Genomic DNA, 20,574 nt, shown 5'->3' on the forward strand with positions numbered 1-20,574 from the left:
AAGATTGGTTAGCAGTAAAGTTAGCAGTAAGCCCGTCAGTGCCAGGTGATTTCTTTGGGGACATTTTCATGACAACCAAATCTAATTCCTCTATTTTAAGTTCTGCCTCACATAAGTCTTTAAAGGAGTCGTCTATTTGTGGAATAAATGTATTCCTTTTCTGAAAAAGGTATTCATGTGGTCTAATGAGTGGCGTGAAGAGTACAACTTAGAATAGAAAGATAAAATCTCTTTTTGGATGCTTTTAGCGTCTTTATCTTCTTTTCCATTTATTATTAAACTTTTGACAGAATTTTTCGGTTGGCTACTTCTCTCCAGACTACTAAAATAGGAGGGATTTCCCCCCCCCCCCCCTTCCTCAATCCATTTAGCACGGTCGTGACCTCATGAAGGCCCCTTCTGCTTTTTTTCAGATAAAATTGATCTGCCTTAGCTTGTAATTCTATGAATTTGTCATTTTCTAAAGTGTCACCACCAACATAAATGCACACTTTGCTTACTTCCCGGAGCAAATTACATTCATGACTCCTTTTCTTTTTCTCAAAGTCTTTACTGAATTTGATACTAAATTCCCTGAGGTCAAGGGCACATCTTCTCCTGTTGACCAACCACCGCCATTACATCGTTATTTTATGACGTCATCACATCGTGACGCTCAACTAAGTTAAAAACACACACACAAACACACACTGTATATATATATATATATATATATATATATATATATATATATATATATATATATATATATATATATATATATATATATATATATATATATATATATATATATAAAGGTGAAAACAGTCTTTGTGTCCCTGCGTTGTCTTATGATTTGTATTAAGTATCGGTATCAGTATCAACAATGTCTGTACTTAGTCTTGGTGCGATACCAAATTCTGCAGTATTGCCCGTAGTTACCGTATACTGTATCTACGGTAGCGCCCGCCCTAATATATTTCTGTGTAAATGAAATAAACAGTTAAATAGATCAGTTGAACGTTTCAGGTGTATTTAATCGTAGAAAGTAATTAATTAGTTCTTGCTACAATCACACATCCCCACAGTAAAGGTTGTTCTTCTCGAACCGACTCACTCACTTCTGGACTGTACAATAATAGCGTGTGCGTCACATCCGGTCCGACTGCCCCCAACAAAAGAGAAAATGGCTTACAAATGACCTCATCACTTAAATTGTTTACATCTTACAAAAGTACTTTTCAATTCAGACAATCATTGTGTATGTTCCAGGTAGAGAAAATGATTTTCCGTCAGGCGCTCGTCGGACGCCCAAAGTTGTCAAGCGTTTGGGGTCCTTTTGGGGTCCTTCCTCCTTCCGTCTCGCTCCGCTAGCTTGCAAGCAGCCGCAGCAGGCGAGAAAACAGGTGCAAAGTAGCCGAAAACGTCGTCGGACTGAGCCGTCACCGAGTCCATGATGGTCGGGAAGACGAGTGCCATCGCGGCGGGAGTGTGCGGAGCTCTTTTCGTCGGTTACTGCATTTATTTCGACCGGAAGAGGCGAAGCGATCCCAACTTCAAGAACAGGCTGCGAGAACGTAAGTGTTGACCGCCCCATGCTCGCCTTCACCCGGTCTCACTTACGTATGTTGACCCCCTCATGCTCGCCTTCACCCGGCCTCACTTACGTATGTTGACCGCCCCATGCTCGCCTTCACCCGGTCTCACTTACGTATGTTGACCGCCTCATGCTCGCCTTCACCCGGTCTCACTTACGTATGTTGACTGCCTCATGCTCGGCTTCACCCGGCCTCACTTACTTATGTTGACCCCTCATGCTTGACTTCATACGGCCTCACTCACGTATGTTGACCCCTCATGCTTGACTTCATACGGCCTCACTTACGTATGTTGACCCCTCATGCTTGCCTTCACCCGGCCTCACTTACGTATGTTGACCCCTCATGCTTGCCTTCACCCGGCCTCACTTACTTATGTTGACCCCTCATGCTTGCCTTCATACGGCCTCACTTACGTATGTTGACCGCCTCATGCTTGCCTTTATGCAGCCTGACTTACGTATGTTGACCCCTCATGCTCGCCTTCACCCGGCCTCACTTACTTATGCTGACCCCTCATGCTTGCCTTCATACGGCCTCACTCACGTATGTTGACCGCCTCATGCTTGCCTTCATGCAGCCTCACTTACGTATGTTGACCCCTCATGCTCGCCTTCACCCGGCCTCACTTACTTATGTTGACCCCTCATGCTTGCCTTCATACGGCCTCACTCACGTATGTTGACCGCCTCATGCTTGCCTTCATGCAGCCTCACTTACGTATGTTGACCCCTCATGCTCGCCTTCACCCGGCCTCACTTACGTATGTTGACCCCTCATGCTCGGCTTCACCCGGCCTCACTTACTTATGTTGACCCCTCATGCTTGACTTCATACGGCCTCACTCACGTATGTTGACCCCTCATGCTTGACTTCATACGGCCTCACTTACGTATGTTGACCCCTCATGCTTGCCTTCACCCGGCCTCACTTACGTATGTTGACCCCTCATGCTTGCCTTCACCCGGCCTCACTTACTTATGTTGACCCCTCATGCTTGCCTTCATACGGCCTCACTTACGTATGTTGACCGCCTCATGCTTGCCTTTATGCAGCCTGACTTACGTATGTTGACCCCTCATGCTCGCCTTCACCCGGCCTCACTTACTTATGCTGACCCCTCATGCTTGCCTTCATACGGCCTCACTCACGTATGTTGACCGCCTCATGCTTGCCTTCATGCAGCCTCACTTACGTATGTTGACCCCTCATGCTCGCCTTCACCCGGCCTCACTTACTTATGTTGACCCCTCATGCTTGCCTTCATACGGCCTCACTCACGTATGTTGACCCCTCATGCTTGCCTTCATGCAGCCTCACTTACGTATGTTGACCCCTCATGCTCGCCTTCACCCGGCCTCACTTACGTATGTTGACCGCCTCATGCTCTCCTTCACCCGGCCTCACTTACGTATGTTGACCCCTCATGCTCGCCTTCATGCCGCCTCACTTACATATGTTGACCGCCTCATGCTCGCCTTCAACCGGCCTCACTTAACTTATGTTGACCCCTCATGCTTGCCTTCATACGGCCTCACTCACGTATGTTGACCGCCTCATGCTTGCCTTCATACGGCCTCACTTAACTTATGTTGACCCCTCATGCTTGCCTTCATACGGCCTCACTCACGTATGTTGACCGCCTCATGCTTGCCTTCATGCAGCCTGCTCGCCTTCACCCGGCCTCACTTACGTATGTTGACCTCTCATGCTCGCCTTCATGCGGCCTCACTTACATATGTTGACCGCCTCATGCTCGCCTTCAACCGGCCTCACTTAACTTATGTTGACCCCTCATGCTTGCCTTCATACGGCCTCACTCACGTATGTTGACCGCCTCATGCTTGCCTTCATACGGCCTCACTCACGTATGTTGACCGCCTCATGCTTGCCTTCAACCGGCCTCACTTAACTTATGTTGACCCCTCATGCTTGCCTTCATACGGCCTCACTCACGTATGTTGACCGCCTCATGCTTTCCTTCATACGGCCTCACTTAACTTATGTTGACCCCTCATGCTTGCCTTCATACGGCCTCACTCACGTATGTTGACCGCCTCATGCTTGCCTTCATGCAGCCTGACTTATGTATGTTGACCCCTCATGCTCGCCTTCACCCGGCCTCACTTACGTATGTTGACCCCTCATGCTCGCCTTCACCCGGCCTCACTTACGTATGTTGACCCCTCATGCTCGCCTTCATGCGGCCTCACTTACATATGTTGACCGCCTCATGCTCGCCTTCAACCGGCCTCACTTAACTTATGTTGACCCCTCATGCTTGCCTTCATACGGCCTCACTCACGTATGTTGACCGCCTCATGCTTGCCTTCATACGGCCTCACTCACGTATGTTGACCGCCTCATGCTTGCCTTCAACCGGCCTCACTTAACTTATGTTGACCCCTCATGCTTGCCTTCATACGGCCTCACTTACGTATGTTGACCCCTCATGCTTGCCTTCATGCAGCCTCACTTACGTATGTTGACCCCTCATGCTTGCCTTCATGCAGCCTCACTTACGTATGTTGACCCCTCATGCTCGCCTTCATGTGGCCTCACTTACATATGTTGACCGCCTCATGCTCGCCCTCAACCGGCCTCACTTACGTATGTTGACCCCTCTTGCTCGCCTTCATGCGGCCTCACTTACATATGTAGACCCCTCATGCTCGCCTTCACCCGGCCTCACTTACGTATGTTGACCCCTCATGCTCGCCTTCATGCGGCCTCACTTACATATGTTGACCGCCTCATGCTCGCCTTCACCCGGCCTCACTTACGTATGTTGACCCCTCATGCTCGCCTTCACCCGGCCTCACTTACGTATGTTGACCCCTCATGCTCGCCTTCATCCGGCCTCACTTACGTATGTTGACCCCTCATGCTCGCCTTCATGCGGCCTCACTTACATATGTTGACCGCCTCATGCTCGCCTTCAACCGGCCTCACTTAACTTATGTTGACCCCTCATGCTCGCCTTCATGCGGCCTCACTTACATATGTAGACCCCTCATGCTCGCCTTCACCCGGCCTCACTTACGTATGTTGACCCCTCATGCTCGCCTTCATCCGGCCTCACTTACGTATGTTGACCCCTCATGCTCGCCTTCATACGGCCTCACTTACGTATGTTGACCCCTCATGCTCGCCTTCATACGGCCTCACTTACGTATGTTGACCGCCTCATGCTCGCCTTCACCCGGCCTCACTTACGTATGTTGACCCCTCATGCTTGCCTTCATGCAGCCTCACTTACGTATGTTGACCCCTCATGCTCGCCTTCATGTGGCCTCACTTACATATGTTGACCGCCTCATGCTCGCCCTCAACCGGCCTCACTTACGTATGTTGACCCCTCTTGCTCGCCTTCACGCGGCCTCACTTACATATGTAGACCCCTCATGCTCGCCTTCACCCGGCCTCACTTACGTATGTTGACCCCTCATGCTCGCCTTCATGCGGCCTCACTTACATATGTTGACCGCCTCATGCTCGCCTTCACCCGGCCTCACTTACGTATGTTGACCCCTCATGCTTGCCTTCATGCAGCCTCACTTACGTATGTTGACCCCTCATGCTCGCCTTCATGTGGCCTCACTTACATATGTTGACCGCCTCATGCTCGCCCTCAACCGGCCTCACTTACGTATGTTGACCCCTCATGCTCGCCTTCATGCGGCCTCACTTACATATGTTGACCGCCTCATGCTCGCCTTCACCCGGCCTCACTTACGTATGTTGACCCCTCATGCTCGCCTTCATGCGGCCTCACTTACATATGTTGACCGCCTCATGCTCGCCTTCAACCGGCCTCACTTAACTTATGTTGACCCCTCATGCTTGCCTTCATACGGCCTCACTCACGTATGTTGACCGCCTCATGCTTGCCTTCATACGGCCTCACTCACGTATGTTGACCGCCTCATGCTTGCCTTCAACCGGCCTCACTTAACTTATGTTGACCCCTCATGCTTGCCTTCATACGGCCTCACTTACGTATGTTGACCCCTCATGCTTGCCTTCATGCAGCCTCACTTACGTATGTTGACCCCTCATGCTTGCCTTCATGCAGCCTCACTTACGTATGTTGACCCCTCATGCTCGCCTTCATGTGGCCTCACTTACATATGTTGACCGCCTCATGCTCGCCCTCAACCGGCCTCACTTACGTATGTTGACCCCTCTTGCTCGCCTTCATGCGGCCTCACTTACATATGTAGACCCCTCATGCTCGCCTTCACCCGGCCTCACTTACGTATGTTGACCCCTCATGCTCGCCTTCATGCGGCCTCACTTACATATGTTGACCGCCTCATGCTCGCCTTCACCCGGCCTCACTTACGTATGTTGACCCCTCATGCTCGCCTTCACCCGGCCTCACTTACGTATGTTGACCCCTCATGCTCGCCTTCATCCGGCCTCACTTACGTATGTTGACCCCTCATGCTCGCCTTCATGCGGCCTCACTTACATATGTTGACCGCCTCATGCTCGCCTTCAACCGGCCTCACTTAACTTATGTTGACCCCTCATGCTCGCCTTCATGCGGCCTCACTTACATATGTAGACCCCTCATGCTCGCCTTCACCCGGCCTCACTTACGTATGTTGACCCCTCATGCTCGCCTTCATACGGCCTCACTTACGTATGTTGACCGCCTCATGCTCGCCTTCACCCGGCCTCACTTACGTATGTTGACCCCTCATGCTTGCCTTCATGCAGCCTCACTTACGTATGTTGACCCCTCATGCTCGCCTTCATGTGGCCTCACTTACATATGTTGACCGCCTCATGCTCGCCCTCAACCGGCCTCACTTACGTATGTTGACCCCTCTTGCTCGCCTTCACGCGGCCTCACTTACATATGTAGACCCCTCATGCTCGCCTTCACCCGGCCTCACTTACGTATGTTGACCCCTCATGCTCGCCTTCATGCGGCCTCACTTACATATGTTGACCGCCTCATGCTCGCCTTCACCCGGCCTCACTTACGTATGTTGACCCCTCATGCTTGCCTTCATGCAGCCTCACTTACGTATGTTGACCCCTCATGCTCGCCTTCATGTGGCCTCACTTACATATGTTGACCGCCTCATGCTCGCCCTCAACCGGCCTCACTTACGTATGTTGACCCCTCATGCTCGCCTTCATGCGGCCTCACTTACATATGTTGACCGCCTCATGCTCGCCTTCACCCGGCCTCACTTACGTATGTTGACCCCTCATGCTTGCCTTCATGCAGCCTCACTTACGTATGTTGACCCCTCTTGCTCGCCTTCAAGCGGCCTCACTTACATATGTAGACCCCTCATGCTCGCCTTCACCCGGCCTCACTTACGTATGTTGACCCCTCATGCTCGCCTTCATGCGGCCTCACTTACATATGTTGACCGCCTCATGCTCGCCTTCACCCGGCCTCACTTACGTATGTTGACCCCTCATGCTCGCCTTCACCCGGCCTCACTTACGTATGTTGACCCCTCATGCTCGCCTTCATCCGGCCTCACTTACGTATGTTGACCCCTCATGCTCGCCTTCATGCGGCCTCACTTACATATGTTGACCGCCTCATGCTCGCCTTCAACCGGCCTCACTTAACTTATGTTGACCCCTCATGCTCGCCTTCACCCGGCCTCACTTACGTATGTTGACCCCTCATGCTCGCCTTCATGCGGCCTCACTTACATATGTTGACCGCCTCATGCTCGCCTTCACCCGGCCTCACTTACGTATGTTGACCCCTCATGCTCGCCTTCACCCGGCCTCACTTACGTATGTTGACCCCTCATGCTCGCCTTCATCCGGCCTCACTTACGTATGTTGACCCCTCATGCTCGCCTTCATGCGGCCTCACTTACATATGTTGACCGCCTCATGCTCGCCTTCAACCGGCCTCACTTAACTTATGTTGACCCCTCATGCTCGCCTTCATGCGGCCTCACTTGCATATGTAGACCCCTCATGCTCGCCTTCACCCGGCCTCACTTACGTATGTTGACCCCTCATGCTCGCCTTCATGCAGCCTCACTTACATATGTTGACCGCCTCATGCTCGCCTTCACCCGGCCTCACTTACGTATGTTGACCCCTCATGCTTGCCTTCATGCAGCCTCACTTACGTATGTTGACCTCATGCTCGCCTTGACCCGGCCTCACTTACGTATGTTGACCCCTCATGCTCGCCTTCATGCGGCCTCACTTACATATGTTGACCGCCTCATGCTCGCCTTGACCCGGCCTCACTTACGTATGTTGACCCCTCATGCTCGCCTTCATGCGGCCTCACTTACGTATGTTGACCGCCTCATGCTCGCCTTCCACCGGCCTCATACTCGCCTTCACCCGGCCTCACTTACATATGTTGACCGCCTCAAGCTCGCCTTCACCCGGCCTCACTTACGTACGTTGACCTCTTCATGCTCGCCTTCACCCGGCCTCATACTCGCCCTCAACCGGCCTCACTTACGTATGTTGACCCCTCATGCTCGCCTTCACCCGGCCTCACTTACGTATGTTGACCCCTCATGCTCGCCTTCACCCGGCCTCACTTACGTATGTTGACCCCTCATGCTCGCCTTCATGCGGCCTCACTTACATATGTTGACCGCCTCATGCTCGCCTTCACCCGGCCTCACTTACGTATGTTGACCCCTCATGCTCGCCTTCACCCGGCCTCACTTACGTATGTTGACCCCTCATGCTCGCCTTCATCCGGCCTCACTTACGTATGTTGACCCCTCATGCTCGCCTTCATGCGGCCTCACTTACATATGTTGACCGCCTCATGCTCGCCTTCAACCGGCCTCACTTAACTTATGTTGACCCCTCATGCTCGCCTTCATGCGGCCTCACTTACATATGTAGACCCCTCATGCTCGCCTTCACCCGGCCTCACTTACGTATGTTGACCCCTCATGCTCGCCTTCATGCGGCCTCACTTACATATGTTGACCGCCTCATGCTCGCCTTCACCCGGCCTCACTTACGTATGTTGACCCCTCATGCTTGCCTTCATGCAGCCTCACTTACGTATGTTGACCTCATGCTCGCCTTGACCCGGCCTCACTTACGTATGTTGACCCCTCATGCTCGCCTTCATGCGGCCTCACTTACATATGTTGACCGCCTCATGCTCGCCTTGACCCGGCCTCACTTACGTATGTTGACCCCTCATGCTCGCCTTCATGCGGCCTCACTTACGTATGTTGACCGCCTCATGCTCGCCTTCCACCGGCCTCATACTCGCCTTCACCCGGCCTCACTTACATATGTTGACCGCCTCAAGCTCGCCTTCACCCGGCCTCACTTACGTACGTTGACCTCTTCATGCTCGCCTTCAACCGGCCTCATACTCGCCCTCAACCGGCCTCACTTACGTATGTTGACCCCTCATGCTCGCCTTCACCCGGCCTCACTTACGTATGTTGACCCCTCATGCTCGCCTTCACCCGGCCTCACTTACGTATGTTGACCCCTCATGCTCGCCTTCACCCGGCCTCACATACATATGTTGACCGCCTCAAGCTCGCCTTCACCCGGCCTCACTTACGTATGTTGACCTCTTCATGCTCGCCTTCACCCGGCTTCACTTACTTATGTTGACCGCCTCATGCTCGTCTTCAAGCGGCCTCACTTACATATGTTGACCGCCTCATGCTCGCCTTCACCCGGCCTCATACTCGCCTTGACCCGGCCTCACTTACTTATGTTGACCGCCTCATGCTCGCCTTCATGCGGCCTCACTTACCTATGTTGACCCCTCATGCTCGCCTTAACCCGGCCTCATTTACGTATGTTGACTCCTAATGCTTGCCTTCATGCGACCTCACTTACGCACGCCTGCTTGGAACATTCTATGCCATCCGAACACCTCCATCAGGGTTTTATGCTCCAAGTTGGACGTGTGAATCTGTGGGTACTTCATTTGGATTCTTGGGGTGAAGATTCGATTCAGAATCGATTCTCGATTCAACACAATTCCCGTGATATATTATTTGCTATATAAGTTATAACTAGAAGAGACCATTCCTGAAGGAATTGTGTGTGAATGCTCCAATGCTGAAGTTGAACTGAAATCCTGGACATTTTTTTTTAGAATTGTTGAAGTAGAGCACACGGTTCCCAAACAGGCTGAATATTTTGAAGTTGGAATGGTTTGAATCAGATGAAAAATGTGGGGATTGAGGAACTTTGAAGAATGTCCCATTGATTTTAATGGGAATTTCCCTAAAATTTGGGAATTTTTTTGAAAAGCAGGAATTGTCTTGTAAATGGTAAAAAAAATTGAATGTTCTGATTGAGTTGAAATAGTTGGTGTTGACATTTTTCAAATCGGTGGAGAAATGTTGAAGTAGTAACATGTTGAATTGAGAAATTATATTTCTTAATTCCTGGAATTTCTAGAAAACCGTGAATTTTTCCAGTTTAAAAAATAACTTTGTTTTTTGTCCTGATTAAGAAGAATGTTTTGACGGTGGAACGGTTGAAGTGGGTTGAAAAATGTGGAAGGAGTAGTCGCCAGAAAAAAGGGTGGAAATAGGGCTTTGGAAAACCAGGAATTGTGGAAAATACTGGAATTTTTTTTTATCTTGGAAAAAGAATAGTTAAAATTTCCAGGATGAGTGGAATGTGTTGAAGGTGGAATGGTTTGAATTGGTTGAAAAATGTGGAAATGGTGGAAGTTTGAAAACTGGCCAATTCCTTTTTAATGGGAAAAATGTCCCGGAAAAGCAGGAAATCTGGGAATTTTTGGAATTTTTCAAGAGAAAACCTGCGATTCCTGAATAGGCTGAGCAGTTTGAAGTTGGAACGCTTCGAATCGGATGAAAAATGTGGAAGGTAGAGCGCACCAAAGAAGAAGAACTAGAAGAAGAAGAAGAAAAAATAGATGAATTTTTGTGTAAAAAGCATATTATTGTGTGAATGCTCCAAACATTCACACAATAAAAGCTTTTCAGAACAAGTTACATTTGACATAAGTGCACTTAGCTGCCGAAGTACGATTTTAGTGTCGACCTAAGAAACGTCTTTCGGAAAATGTGCTTTTAAAATTGCTTTAAGAAAAGTACGAAAATGTTCATCTGATAAAAGAAAATGGAGCCAATCCAGTTGAACAATATTTAGTCGGGCTGTCAATCTTTGGCCACTTAACCACTTTTGGGGCGGTATAGCTCGGTTAGTAGAGCGGCCGTGCCAGCAACTTGAGGGTTCCAGGTTCGATCCCCGCTTCCGCCATCCTAGTCACTGCCGTTGTGTCCTTGGGCAAGACACTTTACACACCTGCTCCCAGTGCCACCCACACTGCTTTCAATGGAACTTAGATATCATCATCATCATTTCTTTGTATTCCTTTCATGAAAATGCATATATACAAGTATATAAAATGCATATATACAAGTATATAAAATGCATATATACAAGTATATAAAATGCATATATACAAGTATATAAAATGCATATATGCAAGTATATAAAATGCATATATACAAGCCATATACAGTTGACACTTTCATTGTTTTGTTTTCTTATACATTTCCATGATCAGATGGAAGAATACTACCGTAATTTCCGGACTATAAGCCGCTACTTTTCCCCTCGTTCTGGTCCCTGCGGCTTATACAAGGGTGCGGCTTATTTACGGCCTGTTCTTCTCCGACACAGACAAAGAGGATTTCGGTGGTTTTAGTATGCAGGAGGAAGACGATGACACAATGATTAAAGACTGACTTTTCATATACCGGTAGGCTGGTTATTTTGATAACGTACAGGCGAGCACTTTGTATTACTTTGCACCGTTGTATTATTTGTACTCTGCACGAATGCTGTTCGCCATGTCAAAGATGTGAAAGTTTGATTGAATGATTGAAAGATTTATTGCTAATAAATGGGACGCTTTGCGTTCCCAAACAGTCATCTCTGTCCCGACAATCCCCTCCGTGGTAGCAGGAACCCCTATATACTACGCTAATTACACATCAAAACCCTGCGGCTTACAGTCGGGTGCGGCTTATATATGGAGCAATCTGTATTTTCCCCTAAATTTAGCTGGTGCGGCTTATAGTCCGGAAATTACGGTATTCTTATATTTATCTGCCCCCTTTTTAACACAAATTATTTAGATGACTTCATCACTGTTCCCTCCACCAACACCCCAACTCCAACATACTTTTAATTTTCGTTTAAGCATTTTCACAATGGCACGTCCAATCAAAATCAAAAATCAGTTTGATATAACTCGAGTTGTCTCTTTTTGTAACTCTTTTAAAATTCCAAAGATATTCTTGCAACTTGCAAAGTCTTTCTTTAGAGAATTCCATGCTTTCACAGCAGATACAGACAAGCACAATTGCTTCAAATTTGTTGGCACTCTTGGATGTTTAAAGTCATACGGCCTTCTGTGGTTCTCATCTTCAGACGTGAACACAAATAACTTTTGTAAGTCCTTCGGAAGAACTTTATTTCTAGCTTTGAACATCACTAATAGAGTATGCAATTCTACAATGTCTTTTAGTTTGAATAATCCTGACCTAATGAAGAGTGCATTTGTGTGGTCTCTATATCCTACTGTAAAAATGATACCAATTGCTCTTTTCTGTGAAAGAAATAAAGGCATTATGTTGCTGTGATATGTATTTCCCCATATTTCTGCACAATAATTGAAACAAGGTAGAATAATTGAGCAATATAACATTCTCATTGTATTATTTAACCTTGTTCAAAATAAATAAGCTTATTTTTCACATGCAATATATGAGCTTTCCATGTCAACTTTTCATCTAGGATGACCCCAAGAAATCTGATGTCAGACACCTTCTCAATGTTCACATTGTTTATGGATAAACTAACTTCTATCTTTCTTTTATTACTGAATACCATAAATGTAGTCTTTTCCAAGTTTATAGAGAATTTATTTACATCAAACCACAATTTTAGTCTAACCATTTCCTCTTCAATATCATCGGCTAAGATTTTCAAGTCATCTCCTGAACAGTATACATTTGTATCGTCTGCCAATAATACGTACTGTAAAATTTTCGAAACCTCACAAATATCATTTATATATAAAATAAAAAAGTTTGGGTCCTAAAATCGAACCCTTCAATATTCATACATTCTGACCAATGATCATCAATCTCAACATATTGCTGTCGTTGCTGTAAATAGCTGCTTAACCAGTCCAGTGCAACTCCTCTAAAGGCCTACTGAAATGAAATTTATGTATTTAAACGGGGATAGCAGATCCATTCTATGTGTCATACTTGATCATTTCGCGATATTGCCATATTTTTGCTGAAAGGATTTAGTAGAGAACAACGACGATAAAGTTCGCAACTTTTAGTCGCTGATAAAAAAAAAGCCTTGCCTATACCAGAAGTAGCGTGACGTCACCGGAGGAAGGACTCCTCACATTTCCCCATTGTTTACAATGCAGCGAGAGAGATTCGGACCGAGAAAGCGACGATTACCCCGTTAATTTGAGCGAGGATGAAAGATTCGTGGATGAGGAACGTGAGAGTGAAGGACTACAGTGCAGTGCAGGACGTATCTTTTTTCGCTCTGACCGTAACTTAGGTACAAGGGTTCATTGGATTCCACACTCTCTCCTTTTTCTATTGTGGATCACGGATTTGTATTTTAAGCCACCTCGGATACTATATCCTCTTGAAAATGAGAGTCGAGAACGCGAAATGGACATTCACAGTGACTTTTATCTCCACGACAATACATCGGCGAAGCTCTTTAGCTACTGAGCTAACGTGATAGCATCGGGCTCAAATGCAGATAGAAACAAAATAAATAAACCGCTGACTGGAAGGATAGACAGAAGATCAACAATACTATTAAACCATGGACATGTAAATACATGGTTAATAATTCCCAGCTTGGCGAAGTTTAACAATGCTGTTGCTAACGACGCCATTGAAGCTAACTTAGCAACGGGACCTAACAGAGCTATGATAAAAACATTAGCGCTCCACCTACGCCAGCCAGCCCTCATCTGCTCATCAACACCCGTGCTCACCTGCGTTCCAGCGATCGACGGAAGGACGAAGGACTTCACCCGATCATCCGTGCGGTCGGCGGCTAGCGTCGGCTAGCGCGTCTGCTATCCAAGTCAAAGTCCTCCTGGTTGTGTTGCTGCAGCCAGCCGCTAATACACCGATCCCACCTACAACTTTCTTAACAAATTGCAAAAGATTCACCAACACAGATGTCCAGAATACTGTGGAATTTTGAGATGAAAACAGAGCTTTTTTGTATTGTATTCAATGGAGTCCGAATACTTCCGTTTCAACCATTGACGTCACGCGCATACGTCATCATACATAGACGTTTTCAACCGGAAGTTTAGCGGGAAATTTAAAATTGCACTTTATAAGTTAACCCGGCCGTATTGGCATGTGTTGCAATGTTAAGATTTCATCATTGATATATAAACTATCAGACTGCGTGGTCGCTAGTAGTGGCTTTCAGTAGGCCTCTAACTCCATAAGTATATCATTTAGAAATGAGAATTTGATGATCTATAGCAGGGGTGTCAAACTCAAATACAGAGTGGGCCAAAATTTAAAACTGAACAAAGCCGCGGGCCAAGGTTGAACAAATTAACCTTTTAATAGGGACCCAAACAAGTTTTGCATTGAATATTGAACAAGCAAGGCTTGTATAACTTTATAGTGACATGCAAAATCCAGTTTCAAATAATAATAATAATAATAAAAAAATATTAATGGCATATCAAGTACAATTTAAATAAAAATTGAATGCCTCTTTTCTATTTGCAGCCTTCTGCGGTAAATATCAACATTAACTTTTTCCACAGGCTAATAAATTAGAAAATAAAATAACAATGAGTAAACCAACCATTCAGGACTTTAAACTGCTCAGTTTGCAACACACTGATCTAATCTGATGTGCCCGAGCCAGATACCTGCCATCTTTTCTTGGATGCTAGTTCATTAATGTCGGGGCTCAGGCTTTGAGCTGAGGCAACCTTCATTATCCAACCAAGGTGTTCATCAGTCATTATATCTCGTGGACCACAGTCTTGGGGGCGTGCCTTAAATGCACTGCCTTTAACGTCCTCTACGAGCTGTCGTCACGTCCGCTTTTCATCCATTCTAAGAATGTGCTGGCCCAGTCACAAGATATGTGCGGCTTCTGTACGCACACACACGTGAATGCAACGCATACTTGATCAACAGCGATACAGGTCACACTGAAGGTGACCGTATAAACAACTTTATCACTGTTACAAATATGCGCCACACTGTGAACCCACACCAAACAAGAATGACAAACACATTTCGGGAGAACATCCGCACCGTAACACAACAGAACAAATACCCAGAACACCATGCAGCACTAACTCTTTCGAAGTGCAATATACACCCCCGCTACCACCAAACCCCCCCACCTCCGTGTGTCGGTTGAGGTGGGCGGGGTTTGGTGGTAGCTGGGGTGTATATTGTAGCGTCCCGGAAGAGTTAGTGCTGCAAGGTGTTCTGGGTATTTGTTCTGTTGTGTTACGGTGCGGATGTTCTCCCGAAATGTGTTTGTCATTCTTGTTTGGTGTGGGTTCACAGTGTGGCGCGTATTTGTAACAGTGATAAAGTTGTTTATATGGTCACCCTCAATGTAACCTGTATGGCTGTTGATCAAGTATGCATTGCATTCACTTGTGTTGGTGCGTGCAGAAGCCGCACATATTATGTGACTGGGCCAGCATTCGCTGGACTGGATGAAAAGCGGACATGACGATTTTCGGGAGGGGCACTGAAATTTGGGAGTCTCCCGGGAGGGTTGGCAAGTATAAGAATTAGCTGTGAATGTGGTGTTAGCGCGGCACCGCCGCTGTATATAATCGGCGGGCCAGCTCTAGTGTTAATTTGATATCGCCTCAAGGGCCAAGTGAAATTACACGGCGGGCCAGAGTTTGACACCATGATCTATAGTGTCAAATGCCTTCTTTACATCAATGAACACTCCTATTGTGTATTTATTTTGATCAATTGCAGTTGTAATCTCTTCAATAATGTTCATGATGGCCAGATATTGGCTTTCACTATGTAAAAGCGCTTTGAGTCACTAGAGAAAAAGCGCTATATAAATATAATTCACTTCACTTAACCATTCCATCAGATTCTTAACCATTTTTGTAATATTTAGTATAATAATTATCTTTTTTTTTAAGTCACGACATGTTTCAAAAGCTCCTTCTGGTTGTATAGAGTTGGCTTAAAATGTCTTTGTAAAAATTAAAAATATATATTTTTTTAAATAGATTTTTGATTATTATGAATCAATGTAGAATTGGGATGAAACAGAATTGGGATTCGCATGGGATTGGATTTTTTTTATGCGGCCCTACTGTAAGTATATATGTGATACAATATCAATATATTTGAAGATACACACGTAATTGAACATAACATACTGTACAATGTCTGCTCTCACCGGGATAAAGACTGGTGGGTTGTTTATATCGTCCCCTTTGCAACAACAATTCCTCATCATCCTCACAAAGGGTTAAAATTAGGGATGTCCGATAATGGCTTTTTGCCGATATCCGATATTCCGATATTGTCCAACTCTTTAATTACAGATACCGATATCAACCGATATATGCAGTCGTGGAATTAACACATTATTATGCCTAATTTGGACAACCAGGTATGGTGAAGATAAGGTACTTTTTAAAAATAATAATAAAATAAGATAACTAAATTAAAAACATTTTCTTGAATAAAAAAGAAAGTAAAACAATATAAAAACAGTTACATAGAAACTAGTAATTAATGAAAATGAGTAAAATTAACTGTTAAAGGTTAGTACTATTAGCGGACCAGCAGCACGCACAATCATGTGTGCTTACGGACTGTATCCCTTGCAGACTGTATTGATATATATTGATATATAATGTAGGAACCAGAATATTGATAACAGAAAGAAATGGGGGGAGGGAGATTTTTTGGGTTGGTGCACTAATTGTAAGTGTATCTTGTGTTTTTTATGTTGATTTAATAAAAATAAAAAAAATAAAAAACGATACAGATAATAAAAAAAAAACGATACCGATAATTTCCGATATTACATTTTAACACATTTATCGGACATCCCTAGTTAAAATAAAATAAGGTGCGCAAACGAACGTCTTTTTCGTGTCTTTCTGGCCATCTCCGGGTCTAAGTTGGTTGTCAAACTTGTGGGTTTGTGTCCACAACCTTCTACAATCCAGGTGAGAGGCGTGATTTATCATCGAGAATTAACTTTCACCAATCAGAGGCCATGCAGCAGCTCAACATGTCAATATAGCATTATTTAGCTCTCTAAAAGTAGTTCCTCTGCGTTAGTGCTTATAATAAAACATCAATAATACTTGGTTCTTTTCAGGTCACCACATGTAAATGGAGTATTGTTGGCGCAATAGTGTACTCCTGTTAGCCACCTCCTACTTGCTGTATTTGACCATTTAGAATGTGTAAAGAAAAAGGTGTTGTTGTCGTACATGAGGATTGGGAATGAGAGACAACAAGTGCATAACTTGTGTGTTGGCATTTCAGGCCGGAGGAAGCAGGTGGCGGCAAAAGAGCGAGCTGGTATGGCCAAAGTAAGTTATTGTGCGGGTACCTCCCCCAAGTCTTTCTTGGCTTCTTTGTAGTGACCTTTTGCCCTCGCCAGCTCCCTGACCTGAAGGATGCTGAGGCCGTGCAGAAGTTCTTCCTGGAGGAGATCCAGCTGGGCGAGGAGCTGCTGGCACAAGGTAGGAGGTCACACGCCTCACAGCGGGACCGGTCTTAGTGTCGGCCACCTTGTCTGCGCCACAGGGGACTACGAGAAGGGTGTGGACCACCTGACCAACGCCATCGCCGTGTGTGGTCAACCTCAGCAGCTCCTGCAGGTCCTGCAGCAGACTCTGCCTCCACCCGTCTTCCAGATGTTGCTCACCAAGCTGCCCACCATCAGCCAGGTGTGTCTTACTTTGTCCTAAACGTGTCTTACTTTGTTCTAAACGTGTCTTACTTTGTCCTAAACTTGTCTTACTTTGTCCTAAACGTGTCTTACTTTGTCCTAAACTTGTCTGTCTTTGTCCTAAACGTGTCTTACTTTGTCCTAAACTTGTCTTACTTTGTCCTAAACTTGTCTGTCTTTGTCCTAAACTTGTCTGTCTTTGTCCTAAACTTGTCTTACTTTGTCCTAGGGATGATGTTTGATAAGAAATTATCGAGTTCGAGCCTATCATCGAATCCTCTTATCGAACCGGTTCCTTATTGAGTCCAGATAGGTTGTTGTATGTGGAAAAAAACACAATATTTGGTTTAACAAAAGCTCACTTTTATTTTACAAGAAAGAAAGAAAAATAAATAAATAAATGTTGACTGTTACCCCCCTAAAAAAAAAATAAAAAAATATATTGACTGTTGTTACCCAAAGTATATTAACTGGGATTTTTCAGAAAAACAAATATATACAGTAACACAAAAACAACCTGTCTCTGTGATCACTATAGGTGTATGAATAATAACATAGTGTTAAATAAAATCAGTCCCTTGGGCACAAAACTGAAAATGATACAGCTCTCCAAAAAGTGCACTTCTGCTGCTATTGGAACATACTAACTACACACACAGGCAGACAGCTAACAAACAATCCAAGACGTCTAATAAAGATCCAAAGCAGATGAATCCATTTAGATGTTGTTGATCTCGCTTTGTCTTTTCCTATCTTTACTTTTGTCTTGCACTGGACTGTTATTTATTTATTTTATTTTTTAACTGAAATACACAAAATGACAAATGTATACCGTATTTCCTTGAATAGCCGCGGGGGCGTTAATTAATTTAAAACCTCCTGTCACTCCGGCGTTTGCCGGAAGCCGGCGGGATGGCCGTGCATGCGGTAATTATTTTAAAACCTCTTCTCACTCCGGCGTTTACCAAAAGGAATGCGGTAAATTTAGGCGTGCGCTTTGAGTGTGATGTAAGCATACCATCATGAAAAGCACATTTAATAAAAAAAAAAACGTTATTATGGTCTTACCTGTACTTATGAATGGAGTCCATTTGCAGCTCCTTCTGACCAAAAGCATCGATAACTTGGTTATAGAAGTCTGTTCAGTTTTAAAAGTCTCTCTGTCTCGATGGAGATATTCCTTTAATTATTACCTCCTGCTTCCATTGAAAGTCCAGTTTAGAAAACTGTTTTATTTTAGATACCGGTATGTAATCCTCCATGTTAAAAGTTCAGGCGAGAGGAAAAAAAAAAATAAAATCTTGCTGCGTGTTGTCACTTCTTCTGCAGTACCGGAAGTCGCAAGAAGGATCACTAGCGCGGCAGCGCCCTCTACCACCAGGAAGCGGCAGTCATTTAATGATTCATACAGTATTTGACACACGCAGCTACGGTATATTAATAAAACATAGCTGCTTACTGTTCTTTTTAGCATACTGTACCGGTATTCAATAGCTTGGACCTTAAATCCTACTGAATACCGGTAGCTCTTTATCTTTTTTCCTTTGTGCGATTGCAAACTACTGAAAGCAGCTTCCTCCATTTTGAAAACGAGGACCGGTAAAGCGTCACTCGTGACGTAACGAATTTGACCCGGCGGAAGTTCTAGCCATATGCTAAATACTTTGCGAAACGAGTTTGACCCGGCGAAAATTATAGACATGCGATAATAAAATTAATATTTTGCGAAACGGATTTGATCCGGCGTTAATAATGAACCGGCGATAAGGCCAAGCATGCGTTAATTAGTTTGAGAAACGAGTTTGACCCGGCAGTAATTCTAGACGTGCGAATACTATATTCCCTGCGCCAATTCAAGGAAATACGGTAAGCTATGTGATTCAATTAACATACTCCAATGTAATACACAATATGTAAATATTAGCTTCACACAAATATACAGTACTATCATCCAACAAATACTTCTGAGTGTTGAAACTGTTTTGACGGTGGAAATACACGACTGGCAGCCATTTTAAGTCCTCAAAACATCCATTGAAACAGTGCACAAAAATCGTTTTTCAATAAACATCTTAGTATCAAATGTAACCACTTTCCACCTTAATATTGAGTTACATAAACAAGTTAAACATTTTACTTACAGACTTCTCTTTTCCAAGGCTTGTAAGAGCTAACACAACTTGTCTACTTCTCAATTGTCTCATGAACTGAACTGACGTCGCCAAACTAATGACGCGTAGTATTTTCATATCGCCACAAGGTGTCAGTAAGAGTCTACAATCAAATGGGCATAACATTGGGATTCGATTAAAAGAACCAACTCTTTTTCTTTACTATAGTGGCCTCGATAACGGGAACCGGTTCTCAAAAAGGGATTTGAGTCCATGGAATCGGTTCTTTTCTTATCGAACAACCGGGAGAACCGGTTTTGAACATCATCCCTACTTTGTCCTAAATGTGTCTTACTTTGTTGTAAACTTATTTTGTTGTAAACCTGTGTGATATTTTGTTGTAAATTTGTGTTACTTTGTTGTAACCGTGTGTGTGTGTGTTGCAGCGCATTGTGAGCGCACAAAGTTTGAGCGAGGACGACATCGAGTGAGGTCATGTGACCTGCTGAGGACTGATGGTGCAAAGCTGGATTGTTCTGGAAGTTCCTTCAACTATTTATGATTTCCAAAGTTCCACCAGAGAGAAGAAAAGAAGTTCATGTTGGTCTTTTATTGGCTGGTAAAGAATAAAGTCTTTCTTGTTCACTAAGAGTACTTGACTCCCAACAGTTACAATCATCTTTAGACTGTCAGAAGCAACTGTGGGGTGTTCAAGGACTTCTCACAATAGAGCAGAACAAATAGATCTGAAGTTGATCTCGGAGATTCAAGCGTTGAAAGTTAAAAAAGAACGGGACCCATTTGGGATTTGTTACAACTGTCAGTGTTTCAAAATGACTTCAATCCAAACATCTATTATTATTATTATTATTATTATTATAGTACAACATTCGATCTAGCATTTTTGCTAT

The 20,574-nt window shown here is 45.0% G+C and overlaps 1 protein-coding gene across 1 annotated transcript; it reads left to right on the forward strand.

The window, feature by feature from the left end:
* Window positions 1-1,312: 1,312 nt before the first annotated feature.
* tomm20b (translocase of outer mitochondrial membrane 20b) lies at window positions 1,313-20,308 on the forward strand. The gene is made up of 5 exons (XM_062033077.1): window positions 1,313-1,556; window positions 17,144-17,190; window positions 17,262-17,343; window positions 17,408-17,550; window positions 20,110-20,308. Exons 1-5 carry the CDS (start codon window positions 1,433-1,435, stop codon window positions 20,152-20,154), a joined length of 441 nt encoding a protein of 146 aa, XP_061889061.1. The 5' UTR covers window positions 1,313-1,432; the 3' UTR covers window positions 20,155-20,308.
* Window positions 20,309-20,574: the final 266 nt, after the last annotated feature.

The sequence above is a fragment of the Entelurus aequoreus genome, linkage group LG22, assembly GCF_033978785.1.
Source record: "Entelurus aequoreus isolate RoL-2023_Sb linkage group LG22, RoL_Eaeq_v1.1, whole genome shotgun sequence".
Classification (NCBI taxonomy): Eukaryota; Metazoa; Chordata; class Actinopteri; order Syngnathiformes; family Syngnathidae; genus Entelurus; species Entelurus aequoreus.

Excerpts from the sequence above, each read along its gene's own strand:
- tomm20b (XM_062033077.1), top strand. The coding sequence starts at position 1,433 with ATGATGGTCGGGAAGACGAGTGCCATCGCGGCGGGAGTGTGCGGAGCT. Across the intron at positions 1,557-17,143 it reads CAAGAACAGGCTGCGAGAAC|GCCGGAGGAAGCAGGTGGCG; the intron begins GTAAGTGTTGAC and ends TTGGCATTTCAG. Across the intron at positions 17,191-17,261 it reads AGCGAGCTGGTATGGCCAAA|CTCCCTGACCTGAAGGATGC; the intron begins GTAAGTTATTGT and ends TGCCCTCGCCAG.